General features: G+C 36.7%; 3 protein-coding genes across 3 annotated transcripts; 2 read left to right on the top strand and 1 right to left on the bottom strand.

Annotated features, from left to right (window-relative positions):
- Positions 1 to 415: 415 nt before the first annotated feature.
- Positions 416 to 5,111, top strand: tob2 (transducer of ERBB2, 2). The gene is made up of 2 exons (XM_055195094.2): positions 416 to 632; positions 2,455 to 5,111. The coding sequence occupies exon 2, from the start codon at positions 2,693 to 2,695 to the stop codon at positions 3,803 to 3,805; it is 1,113 nt and encodes a 370-aa protein (XP_055051069.2). The 5' UTR covers positions 416 to 632; positions 2,455 to 2,692; the 3' UTR covers positions 3,806 to 5,111.
- Positions 5,112 to 7,189: 2,078 nt separating this feature from the next.
- tefb (TEF transcription factor, PAR bZIP family member b) lies at positions 7,190 to 12,286 on the bottom strand. Its single transcript, XM_055195104.2, has 4 exons — positions 12,069 to 12,286; positions 11,134 to 11,499; positions 10,707 to 10,927; positions 7,190 to 9,361 (listed from the first exon to the last, which is right to left on the bottom strand). The coding sequence occupies exons 1-4, from the start codon at positions 12,181 to 12,183 to the stop codon at positions 9,146 to 9,148; spliced, it is 918 nt and encodes a 305-aa protein (XP_055051079.2). The 5' UTR covers positions 12,184 to 12,286; the 3' UTR covers positions 7,190 to 9,145.
- A 125-nt stretch (positions 12,287 to 12,411) lies between these two features.
- Positions 12,412 to 17,631, top strand: LOC129436831 (GTPase IMAP family member 7). The gene is made up of 3 exons (XM_055195096.2): positions 12,412 to 12,902; positions 14,182 to 14,229; positions 15,639 to 17,631. Exons 1-3 carry the CDS (start codon positions 12,869 to 12,871, stop codon positions 16,562 to 16,564), a joined length of 1,008 nt encoding a protein of 335 aa, XP_055051071.2. The 5' UTR covers positions 12,412 to 12,868; the 3' UTR covers positions 16,565 to 17,631.
- Positions 17,632 to 20,343: the final 2,712 nt, after the last annotated feature.

The raw sequence follows: 20,343 nt of genomic DNA, 5'->3' as shown, positions 1-20,343 counted from the left end.
ACGCGTTTAATATTTCACTACGCCCCCTACTGACCGGACACTGCAGATGTCAAACGTGCAGCCAATAGAGGCTCTGTTGCTACAGCATCTTTTATTTTTAGCCCTCCGCAGCACATACTTAAATATGGAAATATTTATTCGCCAAATTAATTAGAGACTAAATAAGATATGAGGAGTTTAAACTATAAAAGTTGTGCTGTTTAACCAGAATGTAAAAAAATAAAACCCACATGATTTACATGTTAAACTACATCAACGGTAAACAATGGTTCATTTGTAAATCTGTAAAACACGTTATAAACTACATCACAATGTTATTAATTTTGTGGATTTTTCACAAGTTTGCAGACGGGTTAAATAATTGCGCGCACGCAGAAATGAGTCCCGGCTGAAACAAATCACAGCTGCGTATAAATGCGCGAGGCTGTCAAACACTGAAGTTTCCTCAGGCGCGTGCAGCACGCCAGCAATTAAACACAAAATAATGTAAAAATAATAGAGTGCCTTTCATTCAAATGTCACGGATTTCAGTGAAGGATTCTTCGTTCACGCCACCCCAACAACGTTTCGATACTTTAAACGGATTCATGAAAATTGGAGGCGCGTGATGAGGAGAACGCACGATTGAATCAGTAAGTGTTTTATTTCTCTTGGGTTAATGCATTAATTATAAATTGTTCTAAATGGAGCAACATAATTGTTTTGTTCTGGACTCTGTCATGTTGCACTGACACGTTGATAATGTTTGTTGTTGTGTTGAATTAATTTATGTCAAAAAGTGATACAGTTATGCAAATATAATATATGTGGTTGTCAGAAGTCAACGGCGTGTCAGTGCGCATGTGCAGGGATCCCCTGTCAATCAAATCATTAAAGGAAACTCCATTAAACATGAAACGTTTAAAGGATAGTTCACACACTATCATTGTCCCCACGCTGTATCAAAACTTATACACACACAAACACATTTTATTATTGTTTATTCATTGTCTTTAAATGTGAGGTGTTGAATAGTGTTTGCACTATCCGCGAGATGTATAATATAATTATGTAAGATACATTCACATAAAGTGTTGCTGTGTGTGTTGTGTAATGGTGATCATGGGATTAATGTGAAGTTTGAATGTGAACGTTCACTTCTGTGCCTGCCTATGTTTGGTTGAGAAATAAATCTGTACTTGTGTTATTTACAATATATCAAACACATGGCTGTGACATTAGATGAATGTATGACATTGAGTGACATTGAATGTTTGCAGTAAAAATTCTTGTCATTTCATTTATTGGTGTATCAGCACTGAGTACAGAGCAGATATAAGCAAACCAAAGTCTACAAATCATTGTGTCACACACAGTCTTTGTGTTCATCTTTCTATAAAAGCTATTAAAATGGTATTAAATATTTGAATTGGCACAGATATAATAGTTGGCTTATTTGGCAATCTTCCTTCTACACATTAAAATGGCTTTGACACTAAATGAAAGCTTCATAGATGTTAACTGTGTGCCATCTTGGGTATCTATGGTGTGATATGAATGTATAGAGTTGAATGATGTTGAAGATCAGTGTTGTGACGATGCACAGTGATGATGTCACAGGCAGTGCCGTGGTGCATTCTGGGAAATGTAGTTTTTAAGCCCTGTCTCCAAAAGCCCTATTTTACCTGCTGTTCCTTAAAGGAAAACACAGATTATTTGGGACTTTAGCTTATTCACCATATCCCACAGAGTTGTGTAAGTCCATACATATCCTTTTCATCTCCTTGCATGCCGTAACTCTGTCTGACGTGCTCACCGTTAGCCTAGCTTAGCACAAAGACTGGAAGTAAATGGTTCCAGCTAGCATACTGCTCCCAACAAGGCCAAGGGACAAAATAACGCCAACATTTTCCTATGCATATGTTGTGATTTGTATAGTCATTGTTTACAAATAACAATGTCATATGAGACGCATATGAGACAATGAGTCATATGAGGTATCTATGGACTATATTTGGTGAATAAGCTAAAGTACCCAAAAGTCGGTGTGTTCCTTAAAGGTTTTTATGGGCTGATGTGAACCATTAACGCTATTAAAATGATCTGCAGTTAATGTAAAATTCAGTATGTATACTGCCATACAGTGGGAAATACAAGTTCTTGAAAGTGTTCTTGAGCAGATTTGTATGTGGTTCAGTGTGAATTAGCCTTTAAACAAAATATTGCTTTTTGTATTGTGAGACAAACACTTAAACAATAACTTATTATAGTGTTTGTTGAATAACTCAGTTTTACTACGGCTTTAGAGTAGACGGAATGTTTTATCCTCTGGGTTTGTGTAGTCATAAGTGCTTTAGTGAGATGGATAGATGAGGGGTTTCATACTGTACGTCTTTAGCATCTAAAATGTGCAGATACACGTTTTGTATGTTTTACATTCTTATGCGTGTTGTTTTTTGTGGTTTGTCTTTCCAGGGGCTTTGAAGAAACTTGAACTTTGAGAGCTGTTCACACACTGCAAACGTCCATAGGGTCAAGATTAATTTTTTTTATGATCAGATGTTTTTTTATAATGACGTTTGACGAATGAACTCCTATCAGGGACCCTTACTTTTAAATTCAAAATCAAGGCCACGACTTTCACCTTAATATTTACAAGAAATGTTGAGACTGTTTCACCCAAGATAATCCAAAGATATAATCAAACATAATCATGCATCTGGAGGTGAAGGTTGCTTTGAACTTCATCGTGTCCTATTTGTATAACAAGCTACCGCGCCGGAGGGCGGATTTGTTCGGCGAGGAGCTGGAGCGAATCCTAGTGTCCCGTTTTGAAGGCCATTGGTACCCCGAGTCTCCGTTACGTGGTTCTGCTTTCCGCTGCCTTCATCTTGGGGCTCCCAGGGATCCGGTGGTTGAACTTGCGGCCAGGAGGAGCGGTCTGGACACGGATGAAGTCCATGCTAACGTTCCACCCGAGTTAAGCATTTGGATCGACCCTTATGAAGTCTCTTACCAGATTGGAGAGAAAGGTGAGGTGAAAGTTCTCTATGTAGACGATCCACCGGGTTTAGGGGGTCAACGGTCAGATGTAAGCGCACTTAAAGGAGAAGAAGAATTTGAGGAAGTAAATAGTCTGGGCTTTAACCCAGAAGCTCAGGTGTTTGTGCCCGTCGGAGGCCGGATGTCCCCTGTCTCACTTTCCGGTTCTCCGACTCCTCTCTCTACCTCGTCCTGCCTGGGGCCGTTCGGTTACGCTGCCTCCAGCACCCCCACCCATCCCAGTGCTCATTCTTCCAACACCTCCACCCCGTCCCCAACCAGTGTGGGCCTCGTGTACCCAGGTGCCGGCTTACATGCCATACCTCAGCCCATCACCTTCACTACAGCAAGCTTTGCTGCAACCAAATTTGGCTCCACAAAGATAAGGATGAGCGGAAACTCCTCCGGTACCGGCGCTGTTCAGCAGCAGAGGATGATGACGTGCTCGCCCTGCACCGTTTCCCCTCCCGGCCTGATGAAGCACAGACCTCTTTCTCTCTCCATGCACTCGCTGACATCTCCTGTCTTCAGCCAGCTGTCTCCAGATGCCAAAGAGTTTGTGTTTCCAGGTTCTCAAAGACCTCTGTACTTTGATGCTGAAGCTCCGACTCCTCACGTCTCCTTTGATCTGTTCTCCAGGCCACCACCGGCTCAGGCGATGGGAATCATTGGTGGCAATAGTGGGATTTCCTTCATGGATAATCCTGCATTTGTGGAGGGTCTTGGTGGATACAACCTGCAGTTCTCTGGCCAGGTCTTCCAGCCTGTTGTGTTGGCCAACTGAGATGAAGATCGTGAAATGTTTTCCCTGAATCATGAAGTATTAATTTACAATTTGTTTTCCCTAATTTGTTTTATTTTGGCCAAGTGTTGCACACATCTTTGTGTTTGTTTGTGTGATTGCCCAAATGTTTCTCCATATCAAGACCTCTTTCTTCTGCTTTGACAACAGGTGCTCATTTTAAAACTGATTCTGGAATGCTAATGCCAGATGCTAATTTGGGATTTTGGTAATGCAGTAGTGTTCCTAAAGTTGATTGTGTGATGTCACATTAACAGTCTGGTCACATCTCAGAGGTCATATATGAAGATTATTGTTAACTTTATGATCTGTTCACCGTCTTGGGCTCACGTCTTGTGTGTTCATTCAGGCTTTAAATGCACTACAACAAATGACAGCTTTGTTTGAGCTAAATTTAGCAGAAATCAGACCAGCGTTTAATGTGGATATTTCAGTGTTTAGTGCACTTAATAGATGTAGTTGTAAAAGCAGGACAGGACAAAATGATTGACAGGTGTATTGATGTCTCTGATCGTCTCTTACACACACGGTTTGTTGGTCAGCAGTGTGTTAAGGCGTTCAGGTTGACGCAGGTGATGTTGTGTTTTACCACGCTGTTGTATTCATGCGTTTTTCCTTGTATGAGTTTCAGAAGTTTGATATGAAAGTGATTTTTACATAGAGAATTGCACACCGTTCTGTTTGTTTTCACATTTCTAGGCCGATGAAGGTTGACCTCATTTTTACTGTGTTTTTTGTGAGGTGGTTGTGAAGACTCTTCAGGACACTGTGATGGATATTGACATCATCGTGTCCAGTCGTGATGCACTTTACTCGCACAACACCTCACTAGAAATAAAACACATTAAATGCCCTCGATTCACCATTTAATAGGCTCGTGCGTGTGTGTGTGTGTATAGATCATAATGTGCTGTAATGATTGTATTGAAATGTGTGTCCTGATCCGGCTGTGACGTCTAACATTAATCTTTGAATGCTGACTTGATATAACTTCAGATGTGCTTTTCATTTAATTTCAGATTTCTCTATAAATGCTATGATATGTGTATTTTTACATTTGTTTATAATTTAGTTACAATTTTCTATTTTTGCTGTTTTTCAAAAGATTTATCTAAAGTGTTTATAAAACAAATGAAGAGACATTTACTATAATGACATGAATGTGTATATATTTCTTATGTTTATGATCTTTTGTTTAGTTTCTTACGTGCTGAAGTTATTTTTTCAGACTATATGAATATAAATATATATGCAAAATGAAATTAATAAAATGTTTAACAGCGGTAAATGTATCATTCTTGTGCTTGAATTGAGTACAGGTAACTGTTAATTTTTGGTCTGTATTTTACTGAATGATAGTATGTTTGAGCTTTAACTTGCTGCTTTGCTTTTAATTCACTTCTTGCTTTTATCTGTATAGTCTTAGTTGATATGCACTCAAAAAAATGATTCAAGCCCTTCTTAGAAATTGCACATTAAAATTGTGTTCAATTAATTTAAAATACCTCATTAAGAGCAATAAGTGTGTATATATATATATATATATTTAATTAGCATAACACAAAATAAATATGTACCATAATTTATTGATTTATTTTTAATTGTGTTAACACAATTATTTTGAGTTTGGGTTCTGGAAAAAGAATTTCCCAGCATGCTTTGCATGCAACTGCTTTTGGAGAGTAATTTTTTAAATTAAGTTTTATTTTATGCATTTTTAGGTAAAGAAAGACTTAATAGTGTTTAACGTCCATTTATCTTATTGATTTAGAAGCGTTTGTTATATATTTTTTTTCTAATTGTTTGGTTACCATCATGCAGAAGAGTGGCGCTTGTGGTTAGGTTGTGGATGTGACGTATATCTCTCAATGAGCACTAACTGTGTTAATGCCTGTTTGGAGATCAGTCTCTTCTCACATGCTCATCCAAAGTATGTATGATATGTTATTATTGTTAGCATGCTAACATGTGCTTATGCTAATTAGTATGATATAAAAACGTTTCATATAAAATAACAGAATTGAGTTCTTCAGACTACACTACATTGAGTTTTTCAAACTACGCTAAATTGAGTTGAGGCAACTAATTGAGTACTACCATCTACTTTAAATTGAGTTGGACAAACTCAATATATTTTTATTGTGTAAAGCTGTTTTTTATGAGTTAGGGGGTACACATTCATATTGGATGGAAATCCTGCCCACAATTTTATTGAGTTAATCCAATGAATCATTTTTTTAGTGTGGTTATGAATCAATAGAAATAACAACCTAGGTTCCATGTCTTTTGTTTAACTATGAAATATAACTAGTTTTAACGAACATACCTTAATATAAACATTGAGGCAGATCAAAGGGCACCGATGTATTTTAAGATATGTCAGTGCAAGTTGTTTTTAGTTTGGCAGCTCTTATTTATTTATTTTTTTAGTCTAGAACTAGTCTAATCCATGTCTGTGAAACCACATCGATTTAAGTACTTTTAAAAGTTTACTTCTTTAGGGAGTTTTCCTGATTTTAAACTACAAAATTCAAAGAAGAAACAAAAACTCTAAATAAAAATTAAACCCTACAAGTCTTTCGTTATAGTTAAACACAAAATAAAGTTTAATTTTACTCTCCAAATGCCATCCTATGCAAAGCATGCTGGGAACTACAAGTCCACTGCCTAGTAGTTATATCTACTAAAATAATTCATGTAGTTTTAACAGAATTAAGTTAATTTCCTTCTTGAATTTACTCAATGGGTTCATTTAGAAATACTCAAGTTACTTGCATCTTTTTTAGTTTTGGTTAACAATTTTTTAAAAATGGTTTTATTTTGGTTAAATCTGCTAAGGCACATCATTATTTACAGTGTAAAACATCAATTCATGTTGGATGTGTGTCAGATCTTTGTGTCTCTTTGAAACCCGTGTTATTCAAGGATGCTCATCAGTATTACAATCGGACAAATAATAATGAAACACAAATCAGATCTAAACGTGTGTGTGATTAAATGTTTATGCTTGTACACTCTTAAATATAAAGGTGTTTCACAATGACATAGAAGAACATTTTCTGTCTAAATGGTCCTTTAAAGCACTTAGTTTAAACCTCTGTAGAACCGTTCTGTTTCACTAAAGGTTTTTCAGATGATAAAAATGAATAAAATAAATTATTCTTTTAAGAACCTTTTACTTAATGATTCTTTGTGGAACCAAAAAAGGTTTTCACCTTTATTTTTATGAGTGTATGTCTCTATAAAACATAAACCTGTATGTGTGTGTGTTCATGACTCTCTGTAATGCTCTCGTGTGTGTGTGTGTGTGTGTGTGTGTGTGTATACTGCAGATGAACATGACATCACCAGCAAGAGCCAATCACAGAGCAGATTCACCATGACCTCAAATAAGGTCATAGCTTTATTTATCTTCATTAATATTCATGATACAGATCAGACACTACCTTACACAGATCCATGACAAGACATGTTTTTATTAAAACAGCACTTCACTCTTAAAGAGGAAATCATTTATTCTTAAAAATATATCGGTAACACTTTACAATAAGGTTGTATTTGTTAACATAGTTTATGCATTAGTGAACATAAACTAACAATGATCAATACTTGCAGCATTTATTCATATATGTTAATTTTCATTTCAGCATTTACTAATACATTTATAAAATCAAGCATGTTAACATAGTTAATGCACCATAAACTAACTGTACTAACATGCTAAAAACTATTGTGTTCATTTTAGTTAACGCATTTATTAATACAACCTTACTTTAAAGTGTTATCAATGCATTTTAGATTAAATAGATCAATTTCATTGTACACAAATGTGACTTATACAAGTATATTGAATACACAACTCAACGTATGAAGTTTACAAACATTTAAACTGAAATGAAACTAAACATAAAGGCGATCATTTAAAAAACATCACATTTATTTATCACAAACATTACATGTTCAACACAGAATGTGTTTATATTATATAGATGCAATTAAAACATCACTGAACGTAACAGTCTGTTAATGCTACGTGTAAGAGAGAAGGACACGCCCACTGCACGCATCACAATGACATCAGCATGCAGAACATTATAACATTTAACCCATTTACAAAACAATCCTTAGTATTGCACACACATATAATATAAAATCAGAAGTCAAACACAAGCCCTGACTATACAAAGTTGTAGGAGCACTTTGTGCTTTTAAAAAAAAACTTTTAAAAGCTTAAACCCTTAGTTTGAAACTGGAAGCCCATTTAGACCTTTTTGCTGTTTTTAAATATAATCTGAGTAAATGTAAAGTCTCTCGTGTGAGTAACAGAGGTGTGTATGTACATTTATTACGCTTCATACATATATATCCCATATCAAGACATGTAAAAATATAAAATAATCCACACATCAGGCCTCGATCATCAAACAGTAGCAGATAATATTTGTGTAAATTATATTTAAAACCATTTCCAAAAAAAGTCCATGAATGGTTTCTCATTCACACAACAGAGCTGAGCTGCCAGACTCGAACATGATCACAATATAAAGATGAATTATTTGTTATTGCCTTGTACCGAATCCTGAAAACAAAGTAAATCCAGTTCAGTAGATCAATGAAGTCACTGTTAAAATCCCTGCACAAACATCTGTGTTTAAAGAAAGAAATGAAGTCTGAATAATTGCAACAGGATGAATAAAGCTCATAAAGTCTGTAAGATCAAATCTACATGAATATATTCATATCATATTATTCTGGAAGTTAAACCACTTCATTTATATACACCAGAACTCATCTATCTGACCTAAAGAGACTGAAGGGTTTGTGTTTGGACAACACCTTCATTATCAAGCTTATAAAGATCCTCCTGAAATCATTATCAGACACGAGCAGTCGATCCTCACCCTCATTCTGAAGATTATTTTCAGTTTTAGAGACAAAACAACATAATTGCTTCATATAACATCAAGTCATGCACTTTATACACACCGTAAACATCTGTGTCAAGAATCATGGACTCAAACATGAGGAGGAAACTTTAGTGCAATGTGATTAATCTGTGATAGTTGATATGAATATCAGTCCTGTAAGGATTATGGGAGGGGTGAAATGAGGTAAATGTCATGACTGATGGTATTTTATATATTATATGGTTCAGTTTGGCACATCCACTTGATCTGACGGAGACCTTGTGTCTCCTTAAAGCGCTGGTGACTGGAAACACACTCCTTGTCATAACATGTGCTCATCACCACCTCATGCATCTGAATTACCCAGAATCCTCAGCTACAGGAACGATTGTTTCATCCTGATGAAGTTTGTCTGTTATATGGCTCCATATTTGGTCTCATACAATGACATGATTTTCTTGCAGCGGCCGCAGTCTTTCCGCAGCTCGGCCACTTCTTGTCGCAGCGCCGCATTTTCTCGCTCTAGGAAAGCGGCGCGTACGACGATCTGATTCTCCTTTAAACGCCGAGCGTCACGCGACCGCTTCGCTGCTACGTTGTTCTTCTTCCTTCGTGACCAATACTTATCATCCTGTGACCAAACATTGAGATAAAAGCTGTTATAGGACAACATAAGTCTTTGTTTTTAAATATGAAACTTAAAATATAATATCAAAACAGATTCATATATTACAATGTTCTTACAGGTGCCAAAGAATGCATTGTAATAATTTGTTAATATGTTCTCTGATATCAACATAGATGGTTTGTGTCTTTATTAAGAGCAAAAATGATCCAGAGTCAGTTTTTCATGTCCATTTACAACCCTAGGATTTGTCTTTATAATGAAATGGTCTATTATTACCTTATTTGAAAGGGTCATGAATAATAATGTTGAGCTCTGCTCTGATTGGCTGTTTCTCCTTCAGTAGCTCTGTGTGTATGTAAACAGATCTTATGTTTGAGTCTGTATCAGATTTTGAGGAATAATCAATTTTTTGGAGATTGTTAATGGACGTTTCTGAGTGGTTAGTTTGTGTTTTTTTCAGTATGCAAAACGTAACTGTAACGTCAATAGTAGAACTTCAGCCTAAATGCTAGCATATAGCATTAACTAGCATATAGCATTAACTAGCATATAACGCTAACTCAACAGTGACAACTTTGTTTTTAGCATCGTAACAACATTGTAATTAATTTAAAGTTGGGGCATTCATCTCGACTGTAACGTCACAGTTGATGTTATGTTGATATTGGTCTGTTTTCCAGCGTTCTTTTGAGGTTTACATAAGGAGGAAACAATCGTGTTTAAGGCTCTTGATATGTCATTACCATGTAAACAACTCTTATTATTCATCTATGCCTAGATAAATACGGTTTTACATTCTACAGCACATAAAAAAAGTCACAAACCATAAAAAATTAGAGATTGATTACAAAAGAACAGATGATTACATTTATGCATTATACACTATATAATGTTTCGTTTACACCAGCCGCAGTAGAGGTGTCAAAAACGTGCTATTCGCGCGTAGTTGGACCCTTGAACATTTGAGTTAACTTGCTTCATTTGCGCGTGAAATTCTAGTCATTCGAGAAATTCACATGGAAATCCGCGTCATGGGAGGGGCGACTTCGCCACTCCGCTCGCTTCCTGTAATCACGTCACTACTACAGCAAGGTCCTAATTGGTTAACAAAGTGCGGAAATCTGCAGAAGTTCCGATTTTTCAACTCGTGCATTTCCCGCGGCAACGCTCAATTCGCGCGGGCCGCGCTTACCGCAATTGCATCTTTGCATTGAGTTAACATGTAAATAATTCACGCTTGCCACCTCTACCGCGGCTGGTGTAAACGCAGCATTATTCAGAGAGAGAGAGAGAAAGTGAGTGTGTAAGGTAGTAAACGAGTGAGTGTGCGAGCGAGAGAATCTCTCACCTTCGCTTCTTCAGGTACATAAACTTTCTTGGCCTTCTTGATCATGGGCTGAGGTTTGAGGTCATCTTCAGTGAAGCGATGTTTGCGAGGGTTAAAGAGTTCTCCTCCAGGAACACTGGACAGAACCAGATCTGTAGGGTCCGGCTGAAACGAGATGTTCACCTCAATCTCTTCTGGATCAACAGAAGCAGGTGTCACCGGGTCTGGATCATCTTTGGGTTCTGGTAAGAAACAAGGTTTTCTATAAGCACTAACGGTACTGAATTACATCGAAATATCAACGTATAATAATCAGGGAGTGCAGTGCAATACTTATGTTTGGGTAACAAAAATAGGTTCACTTTAGAGGAGAGTTACTCACGTGATAAGTTAACACAAAAATGCCATGAAGCATCCACTTGAATAATAGAAATCTATTTGTGCTCACCTTCTGTCACCTCCTGCTCTGTTTCATCACTCACAGACTCCTGCTTGCTCTCCTCATCCTCCTTCTTTTTCTCTTTTTTCTCTTCATGCTTCTGTGGTGAATCTGAGGCTGTGAGGGACCCCTGTGACTCCGCCCCCTGAACCTTACTCAGCTCCTCCTCCATAGTGACGGGAATCCCGTTCTCCAGCAGAAACTCATCCAGGTCCATGTACTCCAGGTGAAAGGTCTCACTGTCATACGGGATGGTCTTGTCCCAGATGGTGGGGGTGAGAGAGGCGGAGACTCCACCTGTGCGGCCCGAGCCGCCGCCCACAGCCCCGCCCGACTCACCATCACCTGCTGAACTCTGCTTCTCCTTCTCAATATCTGTGAGAGAGTATTATTTATTTCATTTAATCTTAATCCAATACAGTATCTAATCTTGTGATCTTTAAATTTCCGTTCCCACCTTAAACATCTTACAAATGAGTCCCATACGTATACTACACTATAGTACTATCATTAGTGTACCATGGTGCAGCTCAGCCATTTCCAATGTAGGAAAACAAACAAAACACAATGTGAATAAAACACAAATAAAATATTTGGACATTTTACAATAACAATACCATGGGTTTTTTACGTGTACTATGGTAATACTATGGTATTCTTTGAAGTCATATGTAAACACAGAGAAACCCATGATATATAACATAGTACCATGACTATAACTTAGCTGTACAATGATGTCAACACAGCACTTTTGCATGGGAACTTTCTGTTCTTTAGAGACGCGGTCACACGCGCTGGATTTATCACGCATCAATGTCACGTGCACGGAACATGTAACGATTTGCATGTATTATCCTACATCTATGTTATTGTGTCATATTACATGCACGTTTATATTCGATACTGGTTTGATTAGCATGTTAGCAAACATCAGGTTTATTTACCGTCGTCTTGATCCTGCAGTATATTTGGAGGAGGAATATTCATAATCTTCTTTAAAACAAAAGCAGATGATTTGTGTGGTGTGGTGGTCACAGTCACTGACTCTTGTCCGGACATCACTGCAGTATCTGTCTGTTATATCTGTGTCGTCTCTGCGCAATAAAACACAAGCAAAACAACACCGTGTGTCAATCTACTCCAGCCTGCATTCAACACATCACATATTCATGAGGACACGCCCCCTTAAAGAAACATAAAGCGCCGATTGGGTTTTCGCTTTTGAAACATTAATATTAAGGATTTAAAGAGATTCTCGCTTGCTGATTGGTCAACTGCCAATCCACGTCATGCTGTGCTAAAACAATGAAGATCCTAGAGATAGGATCCTTTAAAACAAATATCTTGTGGAAAGTAAGATGTTTCGTTTGATAAAAACGAGAGGAGACGACGAGCATTGAACACAACTGTGAGGAGAGTTGCGTTTACTCCACAAAAGACGTTTGTTTATGGTGTTATTTCTGAAATCTATAATCAACAACGCCACCTTCCGAAACACATGTGAAATGCGCCGAAACGTCACGGGACACGTTTCGCGTCAGCCATCCCTGAGAAATAATACGCTATATTCCTTACAAGCGCGATTTATTTAGCTTACCGAAGCCTCACGGTAATTGATTTGCATTTAAAGAAAACATTTATAGTGTCCTTCCACGCGTATTTTTGTGTTACGACATCAGTTTTTCCTGCTGCTTCTACTTCCTCCTTTTGAACAAGCTTTCACTTTTACAAAAGTGCGGCAATAATGTCGTTACCAAGTACATCATCAGAGACAGAAGGTAAAGTTCTGATCTATATTATTTCAGTATCATTTATGTTGTTGTTTAGCATCGATATATAAGGTTTGAGAGATGAAGGGGACGATAAGACAGCATGTAGGCCTACTTACAAATCGAAAGTGAAACCTACATGTAAAACACAACTTTGTGAGATATATAAAACTCTGAAAAGTCCATTACATACATACATATAAGTAATAGTTTTGAAAGTAATTGAATTCAAGTTTATGTCGTATGAAAATCACCCAGCTAACAATTTTTGGTTCCCAAAACGTTTTCCTAACGTTAGTTTTGGGTTTCCATAACGTTATTTTTGTAAGGTTTGTTTTTGGAAAGTTTTCTTTACAGAAATAGAACATTATTTTTAGGTTGGTTTAACATTTTGTTACGTTATTCTAACGTTACGGTAATGAATAACTAGTTTTTACGTTAGAATAACGTTAGGGGAACGTTATTCTCCTTACATTATAATGTTAGGAGAATAACGTTCCCCTAACGTTATTTCAAACGTTATTTTTAGGTTATTTTAACGTTAGATATATAATAAGAAAAATGTTCTTGAATTAAGTGTTTATGAAAAAAGTAAACTTATTCTAAGAAAACCTTTCTTATTCCATTTGGCAGATTTTTTTTGCTTGTTTTAATAACTAATTTACTTAAAGTTGATATTTTTTGTCTAAAAACTAGACTTCTTTTGCTAGGTCATTTTGCTCATCAAGAAAACGCATTCTAATTTAAGAATCTTAAGATATTATTATTGAAAACAAGACAAAAATACTAAGTAAGAAAGTTATTTTTTGCAGTGAACCCTGGCCGGGAAAATTACGCTTTAACTGTAATAAAACTATGATACATTTTCATGAGGACACTGAAGACTAAATCTCTTTCACACCACAGCCTGATATCTTTAGATTACTTTAAACACTAAACACAGTCAAGAAAATTAGTTTACTTTTTTCAAAGTTTACCAAGTTAAGTTGGAAAGGAGATTGTGCATTTGCGAGTCTGGTATTTTTATACACATGGATGTCAGGGATTTTTTTTTTAAACAAACAACTAAAGACACACTTGTTTGCCATGGCATGTCCCTCTTGCTGACATTTTTTAATGTGTGTATTATTGTTACTATTAATAATATATTTATTTATTTTATACAGAGTTGTTGTAAAGCACATTGGTTAACATGTGTTGTTTGAATAGTGCTATACAAATAAAGCTGACACTGACACTTTTATTTTAATGCTAACTTAATGAAATAATTTGACTTTTCTCCTTCAAGGCCTAACAAAGAGAAGAAGAGGAAGCTTTGATAGAGATGTACCAAACAGTAAGTAAATGAGTTCATCTTATTCTGCTTATTCTTAAACATTAACATGTGGTTTCATATGCAGTATTTAAAATAAACCAGGAGTAAACCTTAATCTTTACTACACAATCATGTCTAGTTTTAAATTGATCCTGTAGGTCTCTGTCATAGTCCTGTATCATGAAGCTGGTTTATATGGTTAGCCAGATAAGTTTAGGTTTGTGCCAATCCTGGGTTTTGGGTTCAATGAAAGTCAAGTGGTTCACCTTTAAGCCCAAAGCATACTTCGGCCGACTTTGTTTGTGTGCCACTTGCATGATGTAATTCTCATCATCAGGAGGGTCCATGGTTGGTTGTGTGGAGGTACGTGTACAACAGTGTAAGAAAAATGTTAAGACAAGAGACAACACTGAACACAACATACACAATGATGATAAACAACAGACGCACACATCATCATTGTCCTTCCTTTTATTTTTTTTTCCGAGAACAGAAAGCTGAGGAGCATTTCCTTATCCATAACATTTGATTCCTGTTCTTTGTTTTTATGTTGTTTTTTTCTAAACTTTGTTTCAGTGCTGGATCCGCTGCTTTTATTTTTGTGAATGTCTTGTAAATTACAGCACCTTTGAACTTTTTTTAAAGGGTTAAAAGCTGTTTAAAGGTGCACATTCCCCTGCATTAATGCTCTTTTTCAACATTTTGTGTGTTTATTCATGTCACAAACACTTAAAACAAGCGAACACATACTACAATAAACACAAACAAAACATAAGTAATCGACAGCACCAATCCCCTATATTGTTAATGCCCCTTAATCTAAGCACGGCACATTTAGTGCTGAAAGAAAGAGAGAAAATAATTGACAGCAGCATAGAGATTCAATTTCAACAAACCAACATTATGGTGTTCAGTGTTTGCATTAGCATACGCTCATTTGCATTTTAAAGTATTCCAAAAAAGGCAAACCTACAAAGTGGCAATTTTAACATGCTATAATAAATGATCTGTGCGGTATTTTGAGCTAAAACTTCACATATGTACTCTGGGGACACCAAAGATTTATTTGACATCTTAAGAAAGCTTAAGAAAGTCTTGTGCTTTTCCCACTTCGGTCACATGTGATAAAAAATTCACACCTGGTGAATCAGTTATGATATTCAGAACGTAGGACTGAAAAGGGTAAATATGGCGCACAGAAGTAGTTTCACACAAAGACACTGTATAAACGCAATATCAACTGTGATTAGGCCAGAGGCACAAGGCTCTATGCTGAGTCACATCATACTCCAATAATATGGTGTTAATAAGTAATATAGATTAAGGCTTAAGTTTACTGGTTTATTTTAAACCCTGTCCAGGAAACCACTCATAAATATCACAAATATACTTAACCTGTTTTTATTTCTAATGGTGTTATTATTTTTTAGTGTCTTTAAGAATCGTTCTTGTAGGAAGGACTGGAGCTGGTAAAAGCTCTTCAGGAAACACAATCCTGGGCAGTAGAGCTTTCAGAGCAGCTAAAGGTGCTTCATCTGTTACCAAAGAGTGCTGGAAGGAAACAGGAGAGGTGGCCGGGAGAGAGATCACGCTCATTGATACACCTGGACTGTTTGATACTGAAACTTCAGAAGAGTTTCTCACACAAGAGATCAGTAAGTGTGTGAACATGACAGCACCAGGACCTCATGCCATCGTCCTGGTCATTCAGCCGGGTCCATTCACAGAAGAGGAGAGGATGTCAGTGGAGAAGATCAGAGCTATATTTGGAGAAGAAGCAGATAAACACACAATCATCCTCTTTACTCACGGTGATGAACTGACAAGCACTATTGAGGAATACATCAGTGAAGCCAATAAAGACCTGCAAGAAATCTTCAAGCGCTGTGGAGGAAGATATCATGTCTTCAATAATAAAGAAACTGAAGACCGCATGCAGGTTCTGGAGCTCCTGAAGAAAGTTGATGACATGGTCACGGCTAATAAAGGTGGATATTACACCAGTGACTCTTACAGAGAAGTGGAGACCACACTGAAGACCAAAGAAGAAGAACTGAAGAAACTCTATGAAAAGAAACTAATTGACAAACAGAGGGAACTAGAATCCAGATTTAATGAGGAGAAGAGAAATCTCCAGGAGAAAATAGACAGACTAACAGCATCTGAACAGGAAAAAGAAAAGAAGATAAAAGATCTAGAGGAACTGAATCAGAGGAACAGATCTATAATAATTGAGTACAAGCGTTATTATGAGACAAAGCTCAGAGAAGTTAGACAGGAGGCAGAACTTCACACTCGTATCAGTGAACCGAAGATGACAAAGATCCTTACCAAGTTACTTAACCTCCAACTCTAATCATGTTAGTTCATCTGTTTATCTTTCTGCTTATCAAATTCACCTGTTTATTTTGTAATTGTTGTATAATTGCAGAAGACAGAGTTTAAATGTGAGGGAAGCTGTAAGGAAGCGCTACAGGCCGTAGACATTATATACGTAGACGCCTCATGACATGCTGGAACGTAATCCTTTGTCGCCGCCATATTGGTTGTGTCTCCTCACTCTATACGCTAAAGAGTCAATCGGAGTCAACGGAGAGCGAGCAACTATGCCTGAATTTTGTGCATCTTACCGTTGCAATAACCGGTGCAGTATTGATACCAGATCGCATGTGATTATCTTTCACAAGTAAGATTGAACAATAATTTTGGTTATTTTACCATTTATAATATTATGTTACTTACGTGTAACCAAACCGTGTGAAATCTGGTAAAAATTCAGGGAATTATGATTATTGTAGTTGGGGATACACTTTCCTCTGTAGAAATAAATGCAGGGGGGCGCACTGGGGACCCATCCAAGATGGCGGCCGCGCTGATACGTCAACTCCTATAGGCAGCGTCAGTCTATGAGGCGTCTACGTATATAATGTCTATGCTACAAGCCGTTCAAATGTGTGCGTGCATCAAAAAAGTGAGTTATTTAAGAACATCCTACAGGATATCACCGTTAGGGAGATTTAAATTTGAGTTATTAAGATCGTTTATGGAAAGTTAATTATATCCGTGATAATCTGTGCATTTCAAGCCATATCGAGTATATCATTTTGATTATACTGCTCTTTTATTCCATTTACTTACTGTGTAAATTAGTATATTGTATTGTATATGGTTGTAATATAAACATTTAATTTGAGCAGTTATCTAAATATTTTTTGTAGATTTTATATTCCACAGTCATTACTTTGCCCATTGTTAATGCTACTCTGAGGATAATTTTATAATTTTTTGCTAAATGCATTTATAAGTATTTAAAGTAATATTTGCATAGTTTATTGTCTCTCATGTATATCAGTTTTATGTTTTATTATACAGACCACACATACCTTTCATTGCTACTTCAGTAAAGTTTTATCAAAATCAGAATGGTGTTTGACTCTAATCGGTCCACCAGGACAAAGTGTACCCTATTTTACAATCCAACAAATGTCCTGTCTGGCATAATCTAATCTTAATGATGGCAAATTCAGTTTATAAATATAATATTTGAGTAGGGGAGAGCAGGGAAAAAAGTTTTTTTTTTCAGAAAAACTTAATTTTTAAAGCTAATGTTTTTGACAGAGATATATTTTTGCTGTGGTCAGTAACTCACAAGTGTGCTCTATCAATACCAGGAGGTATTTTGTAAAAATGTAAAATGACTTCAGTATGATTTCTGTCATGCACTGTGAAACGGGTTACATCCAACTGCAGGTTTATTTGAGAGAAATCCACAACAGGCAAGGGTCATACACCAGCATACAACAACAGCAAAGTTATTCAAAACAGTATCCACATTATCCAGGCACAGGTCGGGGCAGGCAGCAAACAATCATATATAGTAAAACAAAAAGAGACAAAACAGAATGATAGGAATAAGCGCTTGGTAATGCAGACAGTAGAATACAAGACTTCGCAATGTTTGAGTAGTTAGCATGGTTAAATAGACCAGATAATGACAAATAGGAAACTGTGATGATTAGACTAGACTAGTGCATGGGATGATGGGTAATGAAGTCCTGAGGGTGATGTGTAGGAGAAGCCTCTGGAGGCCAGCAGAGGGAGCCATGATGGCTCTTATTACAATTTCAATTTGAACATTGGGAGCGCATTGTTATTTTGGTAACACTTTAGAATAAGGTTTATTAGTTAACATTAGTTAATGAATTAAGTAACATGAACAAACCATGAGCAATACATTTGTTACAGTATTTATTAATATTTGTAAATAAAAGAATAGTCTACCCGTTGTGAAAGTGTTAGCATTTAGCCTAGCCCCATTAATTTCTATGGTACCAAAAAAAGTTGTATTTTGTGGCACCATACTTACTGGTATAACTCCTCATGTAACAGTCTTTAAATAGGGAAAACACGGAAGTGTTTGGTGGCTTCTCTGTTTGGTACCATATGAATGAATGGGGGTAGACTAAATGCTAACACATTCACGACGCGCTGTACAGTGCACGCATTGAAAAAAGATAGATATCTATTAATTTGTCTAAGTTGAGGTAATAACATAGTCTAATATGGCAAAGGGTTAGACTATTCCTTTAACAAAGATTAATAAATGCTGTATAAGTGCAGTTCATTATTAGTTCATGTTAACTAATGTAGTTAACTAATGAACCTTATGTTAAGTGTTACTGTTATTTTTGACCCTGTCAGATGGGATGAAAGTAACACAACAGAACAAGAGATATTTTTTGTGTTACTCTTGTTTTTATTGAATATGCCTGTTTCAAAAGCAACTCGACAGTACAAACTTGAATTGTTAAGAATGCAAACAATTTATGTGAAACAAAATGTAAGCCTAAATATGTTGTTACTCATGGGGAAAACACCAACTGAGACGACAAGCTTAGAGTCTAAGAATTAAATTAATCAAATTAGATATTATTTTTTCTTATTTGGTATTGGGCAATCTATCAATGTCAGTAAATGTGCTGGAATAATTTTCTATGGTCTACTATCTTGTAACGATCAGCCCTATCAGCTGAGTTACAAATAGTTAAAAGGGGTCAGATCTTACTGTGTGAGGTTAAAACAATGTTAAAAGGATGACAAACAAGTGAAATGAAATTAAATAAGTGTATTTACAAGATCACAATGAACTTAAAACAACACATTAAAACTTAAGACTGTTAAAAGAAAGGAATACAAGAAAACCAAACCTAAAACAATCTAAAAGTTCAAGCGTGTTAAAAGTCCAAATGTGCAAAGTGTTCTCCAGTGTAAATACAATCCAATGATAGTGTAATCCACAAAAGATGTCTGGAAGGGTAAGTCCACCATGTAACGATAAGTGTTAACAAAGGAGATACCAATAGGGGGAGCCCTAACATTTGCTACAGCTAGATGAAACTAGCACAAGTTGGATTCATGATGTCTTATTCAGGTATATAAATAAGAACATTACATGGTACCAGGAGTCGGGTCAAGAACAAAAAGCTACACAACATGATGGATGCAATGAAACCGCCAGGTCCACTAAAGCTGACTGGAAACGTAGATGCAAGCTGGAGGTCGTTCAAACAGCAGTTTCTGTTGTATATTGCGGCTGTCGGAGTGGATCGACGGGCAGATGAAAGAAAAATTGCTATGCTGCTCACCATCGCCGGCACAGAAGCAATAGAGGTCTTCAACACATTTGTGTATGCTCAACCAGAGGACAAAGACAAATTTGATGAAGTCGTGAAGAAATTTGATGAACACTGTCTTACAAAACAAAATGAAACGTACGAGAGATACGTCTTTCGCTCACGCCTACAGAACCAGGGTGAGTCTTTTGATACTTTTCTGACCGACCTAAAGATTAAAGCACAGACATGTAATTTTGGTGCTCTCAGAGACTCCATGGTCAGAGACCAAATAGTGTTTGGAACAAATGAAAAGAAGCTCCGGGAGAAATTATTTAGAGAAACAGAGCTCACGTTGGACAGTGCTATAAAAATTTGTCAAGCCAATGAGCTTTAGTGCCTGCGCCACTCAGGACTGCTTTAAAAAAAGAGCTTGAAAGAATGACTCAAATGGGTGTCATAGAGCGTGTGGAAGAGCCCACAGACTGGGTCAACTCCATTACATGTGTCAAGAAAAAGAACA

This window comes from Misgurnus anguillicaudatus, chromosome 19 (assembly GCF_027580225.2).
Source record: "Misgurnus anguillicaudatus chromosome 19, ASM2758022v2, whole genome shotgun sequence".
NCBI lineage: Eukaryota > Metazoa > Chordata > Actinopteri > Cypriniformes > Cobitidae > Misgurnus > Misgurnus anguillicaudatus.
Note: the sequence above shows the minus strand (reverse complement) of the source record. Positions and strands in the feature narration are given on the sequence as shown.